Raw genomic sequence first — 15,663 nt, forward strand, 5'->3', positions numbered from 1 at the left:
TATCATTAAAAATGGTCTCGACAAGTGCAGATGCCCAATTAGTTTTTCCAACGTAGATGAGCTGAAACTGTGCAGCTTTGTGCTTCAGAGGCCAATAAGCACTAATTTTAAGCAGCTGCGCGAAAATAATGCGCACACAATATTCTCGCCCTGACAACCATCGACGTGTGAACTGCAGATCATTCATGGACAACTGTGAAATTGTCTTTGTCCCATGTACCATCTTCATACCCAGTCTTGCAAAACCAATAACATATTTCAGTTTGCCAAGCTTGTATAAATCAATAATTATTATTGCTGTAAACTGTAATTGACCTACGGTATGAGCAGGGAGCTTCAGTATTATAGTTGTCACTGGTGTAATATCTTTAATTGTAGCTCCGAGACTTTGGGTTTAATAGACCTTTCATTTAGATTATAGAGGTGCAATGTCTGCCTTTGAAACTACATGAGCTCAATGATCAGTTGCAAGCAAACGGCTGGTTTCAAGGCAGCTACCGCACTTGCAGTGATAATGGTCTTTGAGTTCCTCTGAAGTTATACCGGCAAGTCAAAACTCATGTTTCTCTCTCTCTCTCTCTCTCTCTACACTGTTAGATATAGTGTACTATAGCATCATGAATTTCTTTTTGACAGATAGAGAGCATCTTATGTTTGGTTTCCTCAAACAACTACATGAAAAATATTGTAATATTTACTATAGTAAACTCTAATAAAAATGTATGTAGTGTTTTGAATCCTTCTATTAGTATGCTATAGGCCTACTATAAAGTAATTATACCACTAAAGTTTGTTTTCTAAAGTACACTACAATTTACTTCACTTTACTGTAGTAAATGTTTTTTTCATTTTTATACTAAAACCACTCAATTCCAATGGTTGCCACAAAAATACCTTTACGAACCGTTATCTTTTTCCATTAAAACCATTTTAAAATAAATTGTTATTGCTATTAAAGGGATTGGTGCTCTATTGGTTTCCATCCCAGCCCTGCTGAAAAGAAACACTAGAACTTTGCACAAAACACAGTAGAAAATGCAATGGATTAAATATGGTTGTAATGGTGTACTGGTATGATATGATGGATTCTGTTGGTGGCATGTTCTATACTATTGGAATAATGCCCAAAACACACTACCAAAAGTATTTTCGCAATGGTTCATAATGGTATTTTAATGAAAACCATTATAATATATCTTATTTTGGAGAACACCAACAGAATCCGTCACAGACACCATTATAGTTTCCATTGAAAGCAATACAACTCCCATTATAACCATAAAATCCATTCGATGTTCTATTGTGTTTTGGGCAGAGTTCTAATGTTGTTGTTATTTGCTGGGATGTCTGTGTTCATTGATCAGACATTTCCTATATATTCAGAATCAATCCACATCTGTTAACGAGTAACCTCGGTCTTATTGCTGAAGCTTCTCAATGGGGAGCCAGGGATTATAATATGTGTCGATTCATTATGAATAACGAGTCGCCTGTGTGGTGTTGGTGGTTGTGCTCCCTGTAAGTAATGAAGAAGCAGACACGTGAGAATGCAGCGTGGGCTCGTGTTGATCTCACGCCTCTCCCTGCGAGAAAAAACACGCATGTACTCGTACGCACACATAAAGCCCCTTCTCCACGGCGTCGCCAAAGGGGGGGCTGCGCTCTCGCACGCACGTTTCACCGTTTATGCCACATAATGTGAGATTCGTGAGATAAGATGATGTGAAACTACTTATCTCCATCATGCCAAACGCCACGGACGCGCCGCTGTCCGAATGCGCGCTGGGACGCGGATCGCGCATATCGCTGGCCACGATTTACTCCTTCATGTGCGTTTTGGGCACCATCCTCAATCTCTTGGTCATCTATCTGGTCGTCACCTTCAAGAAGCTCCGCACGGCCAGCAACACGTTCATCGTGAACGGCTGCGTTGCTGATCTATTGGTCTGCGCGTTTTGGATGCCCCACGAAGCGGTGACCACCTCCACCGGGAGATTCCTGGTGGTCGGGTACCACGCGTTCAAGGAAGCGCTTTTGTTTCTGGGAATCACGGTGTCTTTGCTTTCGCACTCGCTTATAGCTGTGAATCGCTATGTTTTGATCACCAAAACCCCCGCGGTGTATCAAAGCCTGTATCAGAAGAGAAACACCGAATGGATGATCGCCGGATCGTGGCTCATCTCTCTAGGTTCTTTGTTTCCATGGCTCACGTCCTTTCGGTACCCCCCTGAGAGATGCAGGGATGCCGAGGATGCGGGCGCAGCATCAGCACCAGCATCCTTCTCGAGGGGGACGTCGGTGTCCGTCTTGTCAAATCCGTTCGCCGCCGGCACGTTGGCGGTCACTATCATCGGACAGACTTTTGTCGTGGTGTATTGCTATTACAAAATCTTCCGTCGGGTGCAAATAAGCGTGAAACGAGTCAGTATTTTGAATTTCCAAATCGTGAACAATCTTCCCTATTCGTTCCCGAGAAAAGACAAGCGTTTGGGGTTCTTCGTCCTCGCGGTGTGCTTCATATTCATCCTCACAACCGAACCCATTTTTTGGGTTCTCATCGCGGGACTGTTCGTGCCCGTGTCTATGGCACTTTGGACATCGACGTGGATTGTCTTCTGCACTATATTCGTGTCCAATCCATTTCTGTACACCTGGAAAAACGAGGAGTTCAGGAAGTCGTTAAGATCCGTGATGAGAGGAGATTTCTTGAGGGGATCAACGGTTGGGGTCGAACCCATCACCATCAATGCCATTTCTCACATTTTCCCACGACAGAACAGCCGTAGGGCATTCCTAGGTGAAATGAACTAAACTATAGTTGCCAATGTTCGCTCGTGCCTGGACGAGATGTCCAAGATGCTTACAATCTGCCAGTGAAGATAAGCTGCATGTATTTTACAGTGTTTTGTAAAGCAGAGTTTGTTTTGTAAAACTTTGTGAAACTGGACGTGTGAAGTGTTTTTTTGTAAAACTGTGAAGGCTACACCGCCACCTTTTAATAATAAAAATGTTTATAAGTGTGTTATTAAAATATTAAAATATTTAAAATCTCATATCTCAGTGTGTATTTCATCTTAAGTGTTTGTTATATATATATATATATAGCGGTATTTATTTATTTCTAATATCATCTTATGTCAACTAAATAGGTCACCTCAAGCCGCTTAGTGTTATTATTCACACTAGCAAAGTATCATATTTTCGTTTATTTTATTAAACGCATCTATTAAATCTGCAACAATAAAGATGCTAAAAAAATTCCCTTTTGATTCCCTTAAAGAGCCTTATAATCAAATAACAGTTTCCTTTACAAAAAATAATATATTTTTGTGCAACTAAAAGTGTATATTATTTTCTTCTTTATTTCATTTGGACTCTAATAAGTGACTCAAGTTTGAACGAAACACTGTCCTCTGGTTCTTCACAAAACAGGTTATTGTGCGGTGCTGCTGACATTTTTTTAACCCTGAGATCCTCTTTCACACTTCAAAATGCCATTCAGCCATATCTTAAATAAGGCACAGTTACATAACGTTTCCCTGAGCTGTTTAAAACATCTGTGCAAATGACCTGAAGGATATCACCGTTTCTTGACTTGACCCGGAACACACTCAGCAAAATGACAACTGAGAATTCAACAGGGTTACATTTTTAGCCAAAGCTCTAATAGCAGAACAATTGAGTTGCTTAGGAACTTAGAAATTTGGAATTGAAGAATTTAATATAATATAGTTGAAATGACCTGTAAAGTTAGTTTGATTCCACTTTAAGTCTTTAATGGCTTAATACCAGTCCTGTCCACTTCACTTGATGCCCTTCAAGCTACATTTCACACTTAAGGCTAAAACACAGCTTGCATCATAAATCATTCAATTCCATTCAAAGGATTTCAAGTCATTATTCATTGAGACTTTACACCTGGAACTGTAACACAACACCCGCCCCCATAACCTATTTCTTATAGATTTAACATTTCTGGGAAAAAAAGGAACGAACCTGCCCCCTTCTTACAGATCAATTTGTGTTTCATTTATAACACAATAAAAAAACAATTTTCAATCAGATTAACTCTTGGAGTTGTTCACAAGTAGTCCATAACGGAAAACAATGTTATTGTTGGAACGGGGTGATTCCCCGTGACACGAGCATCTGGGACAGCAGGGGGAGCCTCGACGCTTTCACTATCGTTTTCTGATGGCGTCACTTGTGTCTCCGACCCCAAGGCGCTGGGAAATTCCTCCATCACATGCGAGATCCCACCCCCTGAAATAAATATGCAAACCTTGAGACGACCAAGTTCATTTCGGGACTGATCTTGACAGGACGTTGCCTTGAATTAAAGTCTCAGCATGGATTTAACTTTGCTTGTGTTTTTACTTCTGCCAGTTGCTGGTAAGTTTGTTTCTTTGACAAAATTGTGTTTTTATTAATGCATTCATAATATATACCTATTTATATTTATTTTAAAGGGTTTTAACAGCATCAAGCATATTTGAGTTCGGTGGATTTAGCTACACATAGGACTAACTTTTATTGCAATATCGTGAATATTATAGGCTACTATAAATATGATGTCGTGCATGAATGAAAACAACACAAAGACATGGAAACAGGAATTCTAATAGATTGAATGGGGATGATGTCAGCCATAGATATTTATTCAATGGGGTCATCTCTTTTATTTGTGGCGGATGGGACCCCTAAATCCTACAGGAACAGTAGAGGAATTTTGTAGGCATGGTTTTAATGGTAAACATGCCTCCTGCTATTTATAATGGAAACAAACCATTCGAGTATTTATTGTTTTATCAATGAATTGAACGTACTGTTGTTTTCAAAGCTGCTTCGCATAAGGTGGACCTGCCCCCCAAAGTGTTGTTCGAAATGGGCGACAGGAGGGAGCTGACGTGCAGCATGCGCTCGTGCCCGGGAAAGGTGACGTTCGTTTGGACTCCGTTAGAGGACAAACCGCTGTTTGCCGATGTGCAAAACAAGCCCACGGAGTCCGTTCTGATCTTCGACAATGTCACGAGGAATCACGAAAACACCGTGCTGTGCACAGCGACCTGTGGGACGGAGACGAAACAGGCGAAAACTACCATTAAAGTTTATTGTAAGTGGGAGCGTCATCGAGCAACCCTGGGTCACAGTGGCCCCCCGGGGCTAGTTGTCACACTTGTGGTCAGAGTAGGCTTATCATATTTTATTGATATTTTATTGATTCGTAGACGTTTTTAACAGCTGTTTATTTGAAATGATTTATTGTTTATTTATAATTATTTTAAATTATAAAAAAATAGACGTGATTTTACTATATGGCCATAAGTGTACCATTTGTATTACCATATTTGTTTACTACAATAGGCTATCACGGTTACATTATGATTACATTAGCAAGGCAGTGGTCCAGCAAGGGACCACACATCATAAAGCCATTCATAAAACAATGGAAGAATTGACCGTTAAATTGTATGTTATGTAATGTGACGACGTGCCCCAGCCTGACATTAATGTAATATATCCTTGTGTTTTAGCTTTTCCAAGAAACCCAGTCATATCCGGGAATGATGGTCTGATATCGGGTGAAGAGAACGTCCTGACCTGCGAAGTATCTCACGTATACCCTTCAGAGTTCCTCGAAGTAGAATTGTTACAAGGAGACACTGTTCTTCAGACTAAAGAAGGAGAGCCCAATACAGATGGTCTGTTGATATCGCTCAAATTCAAACCGTCAAGTGAGGATGATGGGAACGCCGTAACCTGCCGGGCATCGCTCAATATTGACAGTACACTATCTGATGGGATGAAAAAGGAAACATCTGGACACTTGAGCGTTCTTTGTAAGTCCATTGAAGTCCGATAGAAAGTTTAAAATCAGTGATTTTTCTTGTTCTCTGATCTGTTTTCTCATTGCTTTCTTTCACAGCTGCGCCTAATAATGTGAGATTATCTGGAGTTGCTGCGGTCTCTCTGGGATCTGATTTAACTTTGACCTGTGAGGCAGAGGGCAGCCCCGAGCCTGTGTTTACATGGACGACCCTCAAACCAGATGGCCCGCGGGTTGAAATGGGAAAACATCGAGAGCTCTTTGTGCGCAACGTGTCCCTGACTGATGCGGGTATTTACCGGTGTGAAGTGAGCAATCGATTGGGAAGCCAAACGGCCAACGTTTCTGTTGTAGTTCAAGGTTAGTAGGAAACCTGAGATGGGAAGTTAGGTTACTTTACATACTTTACCATTTACGTGGGTTGACAGCTCAGAACATAAATCATTGTTATACAAATTACAAATATTTTAAAGGAATGAAAATTCTGTCATCATTTACTCACCTTCGAGCTGTTCCAAATCTGTATACATTTCTTTGTTCTGATGAACACAGAGAAAGATATTTGGAAGAATGCTTGCGACCAAACAGATGTTGCCACCCAAATGACTCCCATAGTTCTGTTGAACACAAAAGAAGACATTTTGAAGAATGAAGGACAACAAACAGTTTTGGCTACCCTGGTTTTTTCATACTATGGTAGTCAATAGGGGTCAAAATATGTCTGGTTATAAGCATTATTCCAAATATTCATCAAAGCAAAGAAATGTATACAGATTTGGGAAAACTCGAAGGTGAGTAAAGAATGACAATTTATGGGTGAACTATCCCTGAACGTTTGCCTAGCATTGCCATTACATTATAAAAGCGTTATTTAAAAAAACGTTTTAAACATTTGAGTAACAATGCAACTATAACTTTTGTATAATGTATTTAGAACATTTAGTAATAATTTATAACCCTGATAAATGCTCTTTTAATGTTACTTCAAGAATGTTTTAATAACACTAAAAGAACATGTAGAGAACGTTCTGCACATCGATTTCTAAAGGGCTTTAAACATCAACAATTTGGCCTGGAAATTACAATTTGATTAGAAACAATGATTTATATAATTATAAATAAATATTTTCCAGCACCTCCAATGGATACAATCATTGAAGCAAGACCGCAAACAGTTCTGAAGGAAGGAGAATCCGTAAGCATCTACTGCCAGTCCAAAGGGGTCCCGGTGGATCGTGTAGTTTTGAGACGAATGATGGACGGCCGAGAAATAGATCTGAAGACCAGCATTGGGGCTGAAACAACATTTACACTAGATTCTGTCAAGCTGTCTGACTCTGGATTGTATGTGTGTGAAGCTTTCAATGAGTATGGACGTCAGAGAGCCACTCTCAGTCTAACCGTTGAAAGTAAGACCTCAAAATTCTGACCTGGATGCAAAATGTGGGCATCTATATATTAATGGAAGTAAAAGACATGAACTGTAATATTGGGTACACTAAAAAACGAATATTTTTTGCGTTATAGCTCATTTACTTGAAGTGGCGCTACAACCAGACGGTGTGATTGTGGCGGAGCGTGGCTCTAGTAATGCGCTTTCCTGTCAGGCGTCAGGTTGCCCTCGGCCCACGTTCTCCTGGAGGCGTCTTGAGAATCTGCCGACCCGAGGCCTAACAGAGAGCAACGGCTTCCTGTCACAGCTGTTGCTCGACACAGTGGAGTTGGAAGACGAGGGAACTTACATCTGCGAGGTCACATGTGGCTCAGTTGCGGAGTCTAAACAGACTGAAATTAAGTTGTTCTGTAAGTATCAACAAGGGGGGGGGGGGTTACCAGAAAGTGTTTAGCCTTGAGTTAGGAAAATAATACATTGAACTGCTACAGTTTAGCAGGGAATTTTAAAAATGTTTTACAAGACGTCAAATATCAGTTATTGAAATTGTTGAATTTATTGAAAATGATTGTAATATATCGCAAATATGCATAAACGAAACTGTTAGAATAGTTCGACTTTTTGAGAAAAACAACAGTTTAGCAGTCACAAAGATGTCTGCTCAACGATCTCGCTTTGACTAGATGCAGGAATGAACACATCCGTTTAACACTTTCCAGAGCCATTCTCTACAAAGTCTCCCAGGGCTTGCCAGGATGAGGTTGACAGGATTTAATAATCCTCTTATAGCTTACTTTATTGCTTGAAAGGTCACAAAGACTTCCTTAAAACGTTCTGCTGTTCATTCGGCAGAGATGAACTCTGCAGGCATGTGAGGGAGTGTTGGTTTGTTTACATTATGACTGTCGCTGCACATCAGCTTTCCTTCATCATGGTTCTTCTCCGGCTAGAGAGTTCATCAGTTCTGCTGCACATTTAAACTTGCTGAGATGTTACATTTGCTTCTCTTATCAGCATTCCCTACAAGTACCATTGTAGAAAGTTCTGGACCTTCTCTGGAGGGAGAGACGGTACGCTTGACCTGCAGCGTTCGGGATGTTTTTCCAGCCGACCTTTTCCAAATTACATGGATGGATGGGACGCGAGAACTCAAGTCGGAATCTGGAACATTTTCAAGTCGACCGCAGAATCTGACTTCAGTGTTGTCTTATCGCGTAGAAGCCAAAGACAAGGACAGAACGATCACCTGCAAAGTCTTGCTGGGCATGGATGGTGTGCCGGCAGCTCAAGCTGTAAAGACATCTTCGACAACATTGTCCCTTCACTGTAAGTCAATACGATTTTATGTTGTTTTGCCGTTCCTTCCCGAATTAAAAGGGATTCAAAACATCTTTCAGATCCTCCCAGAGGAACCAGGATAACGGTGAGCCCACAGGTGGATTTGAAGGAAGGAGAAACTGTGAGCATTTCCTGTCTGTCTGACAGCGTCCCGAAGGGTCGTGTGGTGCTGAGGAGGGTGGTGGACGCTTTAGAAACAGAGCTGAAGGCCAGTGACGGGGCTCAAACATCAGTTATACTCCCTTCCATCGAGCTGGAGGACTCTGGGCTGTATGTGTGTGAAGCTTTTAACCAGTATGGAAGCCACCAAGACAGTATTCAAGTTATTGTGAAAAGTAAGTTCTCTCTTTGAATCCGCCATGTCTTTTCTAAAGTAGCCCTAAACGGAGAAAATGCTCTACAGAGCGCGTTTCGTAAATACATTATCTTCTTCGGGAAAGAACGACATCGTAGTTCTGTGTCAGCCACCGGTTCTAGTGCTTGAAAAGGGAACAGTTGGACCTTTAAAATGCAGTCCTGTTATCTAATTATATCAAATCCAAAATATTCCAGTATATCAACGTTCGATAGTTCAATATATTACTATTAAACTAGATTCAAAATCAGCGACTTGCTCTCCATTTTGGCTTGTTTTCCTTCTATCAAAACAAAAATATATGTCATTACTTTATGATTTGTGTAATAAAACGCCCATAAGCAAACTAACAACCATCTGTGTTTACTCAGCACCCCCCAGAAATACGACGGTGGAGGTCTTACCATCCTCTGATGTTCAGGAGGGCCAAAATATCACCATCTGTTGTAACTCCGTGAGCTTTCCTCCACCCGCTGTGGTCCTCAGGAAGCTGGATAGCGATTCTGTGATCTACTCTCACGATGGCGTCTTTCAGTTGATCAACGTCACTCCAAACGACACAGGCCTGTATCAGGTCAACGTCACCAATGACCTGGGTTTCGAGACGGAGATTTTCCTTATTAATGTGAAGCGTAAGTGAAACTCAGATAAAAAAAAAAATCTAATCAAATGTACTACTAATCCATAAATCTTTGTCTTTGTTGCATTACAGAAAAACGCTTCGAGTCTCCACCCAGCTGGAATGATTTTGTGACCCTCGCAGTTTGCCTGGGATCTTCATTGGCACTACTTGGTATTGTCGTTTATCTCTGGAGGGAAAGTAAAAAGGGATCGTACAATCTAACCAAATGCAATCCGGACACTGTATAAACTGTTTTTAAACTCCACGAACTCTCGGAATCTGTTTGAGTCGGGGTCTCGCTGAAGCTAGAACGGCAGGTGAACGCATTTCCAGTCACCGTATCGTGTGACAGAACCTCAGATGGTTGAGAACCCGCCTGAACTAGAGACAATCATGTCTAAGAAGGGAAATCGTGCTGGTGGAGCTTCTGAAGGTTTCTTCGTGGTCTTGAGAAGTGGCAGCTGACTTTACACCTGTGAATTAGTTCACAATGTGTCTGATATTGTTTTTCACCTTATAAGTCAAATCGAATGTGCAATACAAAGGTAAAATGTAGATGTAAACATTTAAGGATTGGAAGCAAGAAGTCTTGCCATGTAAATCTGACAAACGTGTTTTCCGTTCTGCTGTGTTTAGGTACAGAGCAATAGAGACAGTTTTAGACCTTGAGGTAAAAACTGTTCATTTGATTTTGGAGCAAAACAATCTTTGTAACCTTTCCTAAACGTGTAATGTAACGTAACAACGTTCCTTTGGCTGATGTCACCAAGCCATCTTTATTTGACCTGTTTTGAATATATCAGTATTCCACAATTAATTTGCAATACGTAAAATCGAGTCCTACTGATTTGTTTCATGTTAAATCTGAAATATATCACACTGTAAAGTGATTTAAAAAGGCTTTTATGTAATGTGATGTTTGCTACAGTGTCACACTGTAGATTTCTACTTTGAATTCTGTTATTTTTAACCTCAATGTCTGTTGAAGAACATGCTGTGTACTGCACTTTCTGTATTTAAATCACTGTGTTTCAATCTTGAGTGTTTTCATAAATATCTTTTTAAGCAAGCAACTGTCTGTGATGTGATCCTGGACGGTGATATTGGAAACTGAGGGGGATTTTCTGGTCATCTTATACTTTCCACAGCGTCTACTTTCGCTTTTTGAAATTTCACTTTCACTTTTCCTGTTAGTATAATGCAACATTTTTCTTGTAATTCACAATAATTGTTTAAGGTTCCTGTGTTTGTTTATCGGTACAAGTTGTTCTCAAAATTTTAACAAGATGGCTCTAAATGAGTTGGAAGTAAAGCACGCCTTACAAAAATAACTACGTACATGTCTCTGACCTTACACGACCTACCACAATGTTCTGTTTCATTCTGCTAATGAAGATCAAACGATGCAAAATCGAGTTCCCCGCTCCCATTTTAGTGCATTATATTGATGTGTCCCACTAGTAATAGGCTGTTGCCATGGTGACCATCCACGCCATGTGATTGGGTTGTTGGTTTTTCTTGTTCCTCTGGGAAAAGGGAAGGTGTGAATAGATCAGTGTTTTCTTAGAAAGATGCAGAGCCAAAAAGATTTCCAAATATATTTCTAATCCCTTTCATGCTAAATTAAATTGTACTATACATTTTATTCCACAACAAAGTGTTCGTGTTTATGAAATGACAGAAATGAAATAAACATTTCAACATTTTTCTTTAAAATCATACAAAATTCATACAATGGCCTTTATGTTGATAATACGTTGCTAGGAGGTTGTTATTGCATTTTGGGTAGTTGCTAGTTGATCTTTAAATGTTCTGGATGGTTCCTAAATATGTGCTTACAGGAATCTTACTGTCTGACCATCTCAAGGGAATTCATAACTATTTCATGAGGTGAATAAATTATGTGAATTCATTGTATGTGTATCATAAAAACAAACCCCTAAATCTAACCATTACTGGTGAGAAAAGCAAATCATAAAACATACGAATAACATTGTATAAATTCATATGAAAAGTAACCGAATTGGAATTACGAATTGGAAGGGGATAATATTGTCCTGCCATGCTTCCTGGTTATTGGTAACTTCACAATTAGCGTAATTGGAAAATGATAAGGACCATCTCATCTCTGCTCACTGTTTTATGACATCTGGCTATTTAAAGTGATTCATCTAAAGAAGACACTTTTCTGATTTGTGTTTTCAAATCTGTATGACTTTCTCTCTTCTGCAGAACACAAAAGAAGCTATTTTGAATCTGACCACATTGACCCCCATTGATTTTTATTGTATGGAGACAGAGACAGGGACATGTTCTCAAAATATCATCTTTTGTGTTCCACGTATAGAGACACATACAGGTAACAATGGATGATACAATACATGAGGTTTTTATTTTTATTTAACTGGAGCATTTTACAATGTTGGTTGAGGGGAATGAACTCACGAAATGACATTCACATAAAAATGTTAAAATGAGGAAGATCCACGGTTCATTAAGCTTGTAAAACCTTCATCATTCTAAAAGCTTTTTTGGGAACACATTGTGCAAGACTTTGTTGGCCCTTTTTAACCTCCTCTTATGCAATCCACAGCGAGGACGATGAGCAACAATGATTTGTGATGAGTCTTGACTTTTTTAATCACTTAGAGACAGCGGTATTTCCTGATTCGCAACACGGACATCTCTGGAGCGAGGGACCCCATCTGCCTCGGTGCGAGCTGGTTTATTTGATCGACGTTTAAAGAAAAACAGAGTATTTAAGGATGAGAGCCCCGCGATTCAGCAGATGGCAGTTGACCCAGGGTCTCGGCGTTCTCGCGGAGCGTTCATTGTCACCGCATCGGCCGCCGGCGATGTGGAGGATCAGCATCTTTTTTAACGACGTCCACGATGCTTTGTTTTTCCAGAAGATCTGTTGTTTTTATTTTAGGCCTACATTTAAAGTGTCCACTCAGATTTTTAGGTGGCCGAGTAGATGAGGCTTGCAAATAATCTTCGAAAAAACGTAGAAAAAAGTCATATAATGATATGATGTGATATGATATATGATATGATATGATATGATATGATATGATATGATATGATATAATATAATATAATATAATATAATATAATATAATATAATATAATATAATATAATATAATATAAATAATATAATATAATATAATATAATATAATATAATATAATATAATATAATATAATATAATATAATATAATAATCCAGTTTAAGAATTTACTAAATAAAAAAATAATAAATATACGTTTTCTTTTTGTTATTAAAATATAAAAAGAAATGTATAAGACGAAGATGCTCATTTTACACAACAAAAATTCATTACAGTCAATGGCTCTCAAGATGCAATTTTATTCAGTTTACAGTATTAAAAGGAAATCTTTGATATAATACATTCTATACTATATTATAACACTATAATATAGTATATATATTCTATAATAATTTCTATTCTATTCTATATTATCATTTAAAATCACACCATACCATACCATACCGTTTTATTTGACTTGACTTGACTTGACTTTACTTTATAAAGTATTTTTTACATTTTTTAAATGTATTTATTATTATTTAAAAAAAATAGATGCTCATTTAACAAAAACATTAAAAAAAACGAATTAAAGTCAAAGGCTCTTAAGATGCAATTTTATTCAGTTTACAGTATTAAAAAATATTTAACATCAGAATTTGAACATGCCAAAAAAAGCAAAAGCACCATTGACATCCCTTTATTATCTCAGGGATTTATTCTAGACATAAATGATAAATGGGAAAACAAAAGTTATTATTATTGAAGATCTCAATATGTACTCAAACATTATTTTTATAAGAAACATCTTAGACACAATACTTAAAGTAGAGACACATAAGATCTCCTGAGCTATTTGAGAGCAACTTCTGAGTTGCAACTAATACTGCAACATTATCATGTTTTGTTTTACACTTCTACACACTCAGCTAGAGATAAGCACTTAATGCCCATAACCGTCTAACAGATCTGTCTACCCCCGCTGTGTGTTAACCGGAAGAAGCATGCTTTTCCAAGAAAAGCAAGCCATTACATGTGGCATGTTTAATCTGGATGAGTATTTTTCATCTGATGGGTTTCATTTTTATCATCTGCACACACCATTTCCTTAAACAAACTTTTGGACCAACAACTGAGTGCTAAGTAAAAACTTAATTGATCATTGTCTGAACTCGTAACCCTATAAGTATGATTTTAGTGATGCTTGTTTAACCAAGACATATACGTTGCCCCACATAGATAAGCATGCATGCCTGAAGGAGTGGTCTATTTTTAATTCAAAATGACCTTGAAAATCCACCGGTCTCTATGTTCTTTGGACCCCTAAAATGTCTTCCGTCTGTAAGAGAACTGTCAAACATTAATCTTTTTAGAAAAGGTTATCTGTTTGTGACTCCTTCCTCAGCGACACACAAAAGAAGATATTTTGAGAAATGCCTCAGCGGTTTTGTGTGCATACAATGAAAGTCAATGGGAGCCAATGTTGTTTGTTTTTGACATTCCTCAAAATATCTTCTTTTGTGCAAGGCTGGCTGTAAGGTCCATGTATGATGCCTTTGTGGACGTTATATGAAAACATCTCAATCTCATGTTGGTCCACAGGAAGGCATGGTTTGGATACTCTTTCCGGAACACAGTTATCCGCAGTGTGATCTCTCTATGAATTCTTAAGACACATTTGGCATGTAGCTGACCTCAGCACGAGTGCTGCCAACCTCAACACAACACTGTACTTTGTTTGTCACTGTGATTCTGGGACCTCAGAATTTGCTTATCAAGAACTTGATTTGGACATTCTGTTATGATTCTGTCTCATGTCATGTCTTTCTTGGTCTTGTGGCAGAATCATGGCAGGGCCTCATGCTTGTTCGTACTGGTACTTGTGCTGTCACTACGTGTTCAAATGTTGTATAAAGCTTAATCATTATTAACAGTGTTTAATATGGAGCATTGTAGGGAGGGTGGGTGCACATTGTCCCGGTCCCCGTGATGGGGGGTTATCACTTAGGATGCTTGAAAAGGAGTCCCAGCAGACAAATGCAATCCCATGCTATGAGATGGCCAAAACTGTGTTTTTTGTGCAAATGGACATGAATGAAATTTAGGTGTACAGTAACTATTCTAAACTAACGCTAATATTAATCTCTGGAAACTGCTAAAAAGTAAGAATTTGTGACTATGAAAAGTGTCTTTTTTCTTCTATCCACCAGACATGAAGCCAACCTGACCCCAAGGAATCATAAAACAACACTTCAATGTTGCTTAAACAGACAATATAGCCAGTCCACTTTAACAACTCTCTTTGGACTGGAATGTTGTGCAAAACAGAAACCCCCACTGTGGAGGGTATTCAGAAATAATAGACTTGAGATCTAGCAGTTCACTCCCTTCTCTCACTCTCTCTCTCTCTTTGGATGTGAGATAGAAGCTAACCAGAACTTGTACCTTGGTCTTGTTTAATTTACAGTTACTGAATTCAAACAGCTGGCAAAAAGTCCACACGTCCCATTCAAGGCCCGTCAGGTCAATATTGCAAACTTAGCTTGTTTTCATTTCCCCTTCAGAAATAAGCAACCACGAGCCGAGATAGCGTTTGGCTTGGTTTTGATGAAACTTGGTCCGACCAGGCTCTTGTATCATGTATCATGTTTTCTTTCAAAGCTTGAGAAATTGCTTTCAAATTTGACATCCCACACGACGATGTCAATAGCCTTGCGAAGAACAAACACGAAAACCAGAAAAAAACGCCCACTGTTGTTGTATGCTCTTGAAATGTGGCCCATTTTAGCAGATATTGCACAAGTTTGTTCCAACCTTTGGTTAAACCTTATACCGTGATTTTTTTGCACGCTACAGTGAGAGAGAAGCTCTTCTGGGAGGTAGAACAAACCCCAAGTTTGCTCATATTTCTGGACTAACAAAAGCCTCCTTTCAGTCTCCTTATACATATTAATTAGATCAATGAATGAAATGTCTGATGTCTTTGAGAATAGAAGAACTTTGAAGCCGTTCGCAGACCCTATAAGATGTCTGTCAGTGACAAATGATGATTCAACATCCAAAAGTGATGTTTCAGAGC

The 15,663-nt window shown here is 38.9% G+C and overlaps 2 protein-coding genes across 2 annotated transcripts; both read left to right on the forward strand.

Annotated features, from left to right (window-relative positions):
- Window positions 1–1,743: 1,743 nt before the first annotated feature.
- gpr88 (G protein-coupled receptor 88) lies at window positions 1,744–2,811 on the forward strand (the record flags this gene model as incomplete). Its single annotated transcript, XM_079472061.1, has 1 exon — window positions 1,744–2,811. One exon carries the CDS (start codon window positions 1,744–1,746, stop codon window positions 2,809–2,811), a length of 1,068 nt encoding a protein of 355 aa, XP_079328187.1.
- Window positions 2,812–4,297: 1,486 nt separating this feature from the next.
- Window positions 4,298–11,246, forward strand: vcam1b (vascular cell adhesion molecule 1b). The gene is made up of 10 exons (XM_079472205.1): window positions 4,298–4,392; window positions 4,841–5,113; window positions 5,535–5,840; window positions 5,927–6,187; window positions 6,961–7,236; window positions 7,355–7,630; window positions 8,235–8,546; window positions 8,618–8,893; window positions 9,285–9,545; window positions 9,626–11,246. The coding sequence occupies exons 1-10, from the start codon at window positions 4,350–4,352 to the stop codon at window positions 9,781–9,783; spliced, it is 2,442 nt and encodes an 813-aa protein (XP_079328331.1). The 5' UTR covers window positions 4,298–4,349; the 3' UTR covers window positions 9,784–11,246.
- Window positions 11,247–15,663: the final 4,417 nt, after the last annotated feature.

Source organism: Barbatula barbatula, assembly GCF_947034865.1.
Source record: "Barbatula barbatula genome assembly, chromosome: 13".
NCBI classification, from domain to species: Eukaryota; Metazoa; Chordata; class Actinopteri; order Cypriniformes; family Nemacheilidae; genus Barbatula; species Barbatula barbatula.

Bases quoted from the DNA above. Each gene is read 5' to 3' on its own strand.
- vcam1b (XM_079472205.1), top strand. From the start codon at position 4,350: ATGGATTTAACTTTGCTTGTGTTTTTACTTCTGCCAGTTGCTG. The intron at 7,631-8,234 runs GTAAGTATCAAC...TTCTCTTATCAG, and splicing joins GACTGAAATTAAGTTGTTCT to CATTCCCTACAAGTACCATT. The intron at 8,547-8,617 runs GTAAGTCAATAC...AACATCTTTCAG, and splicing joins GACAACATTGTCCCTTCACT to ATCCTCCCAGAGGAACCAGG.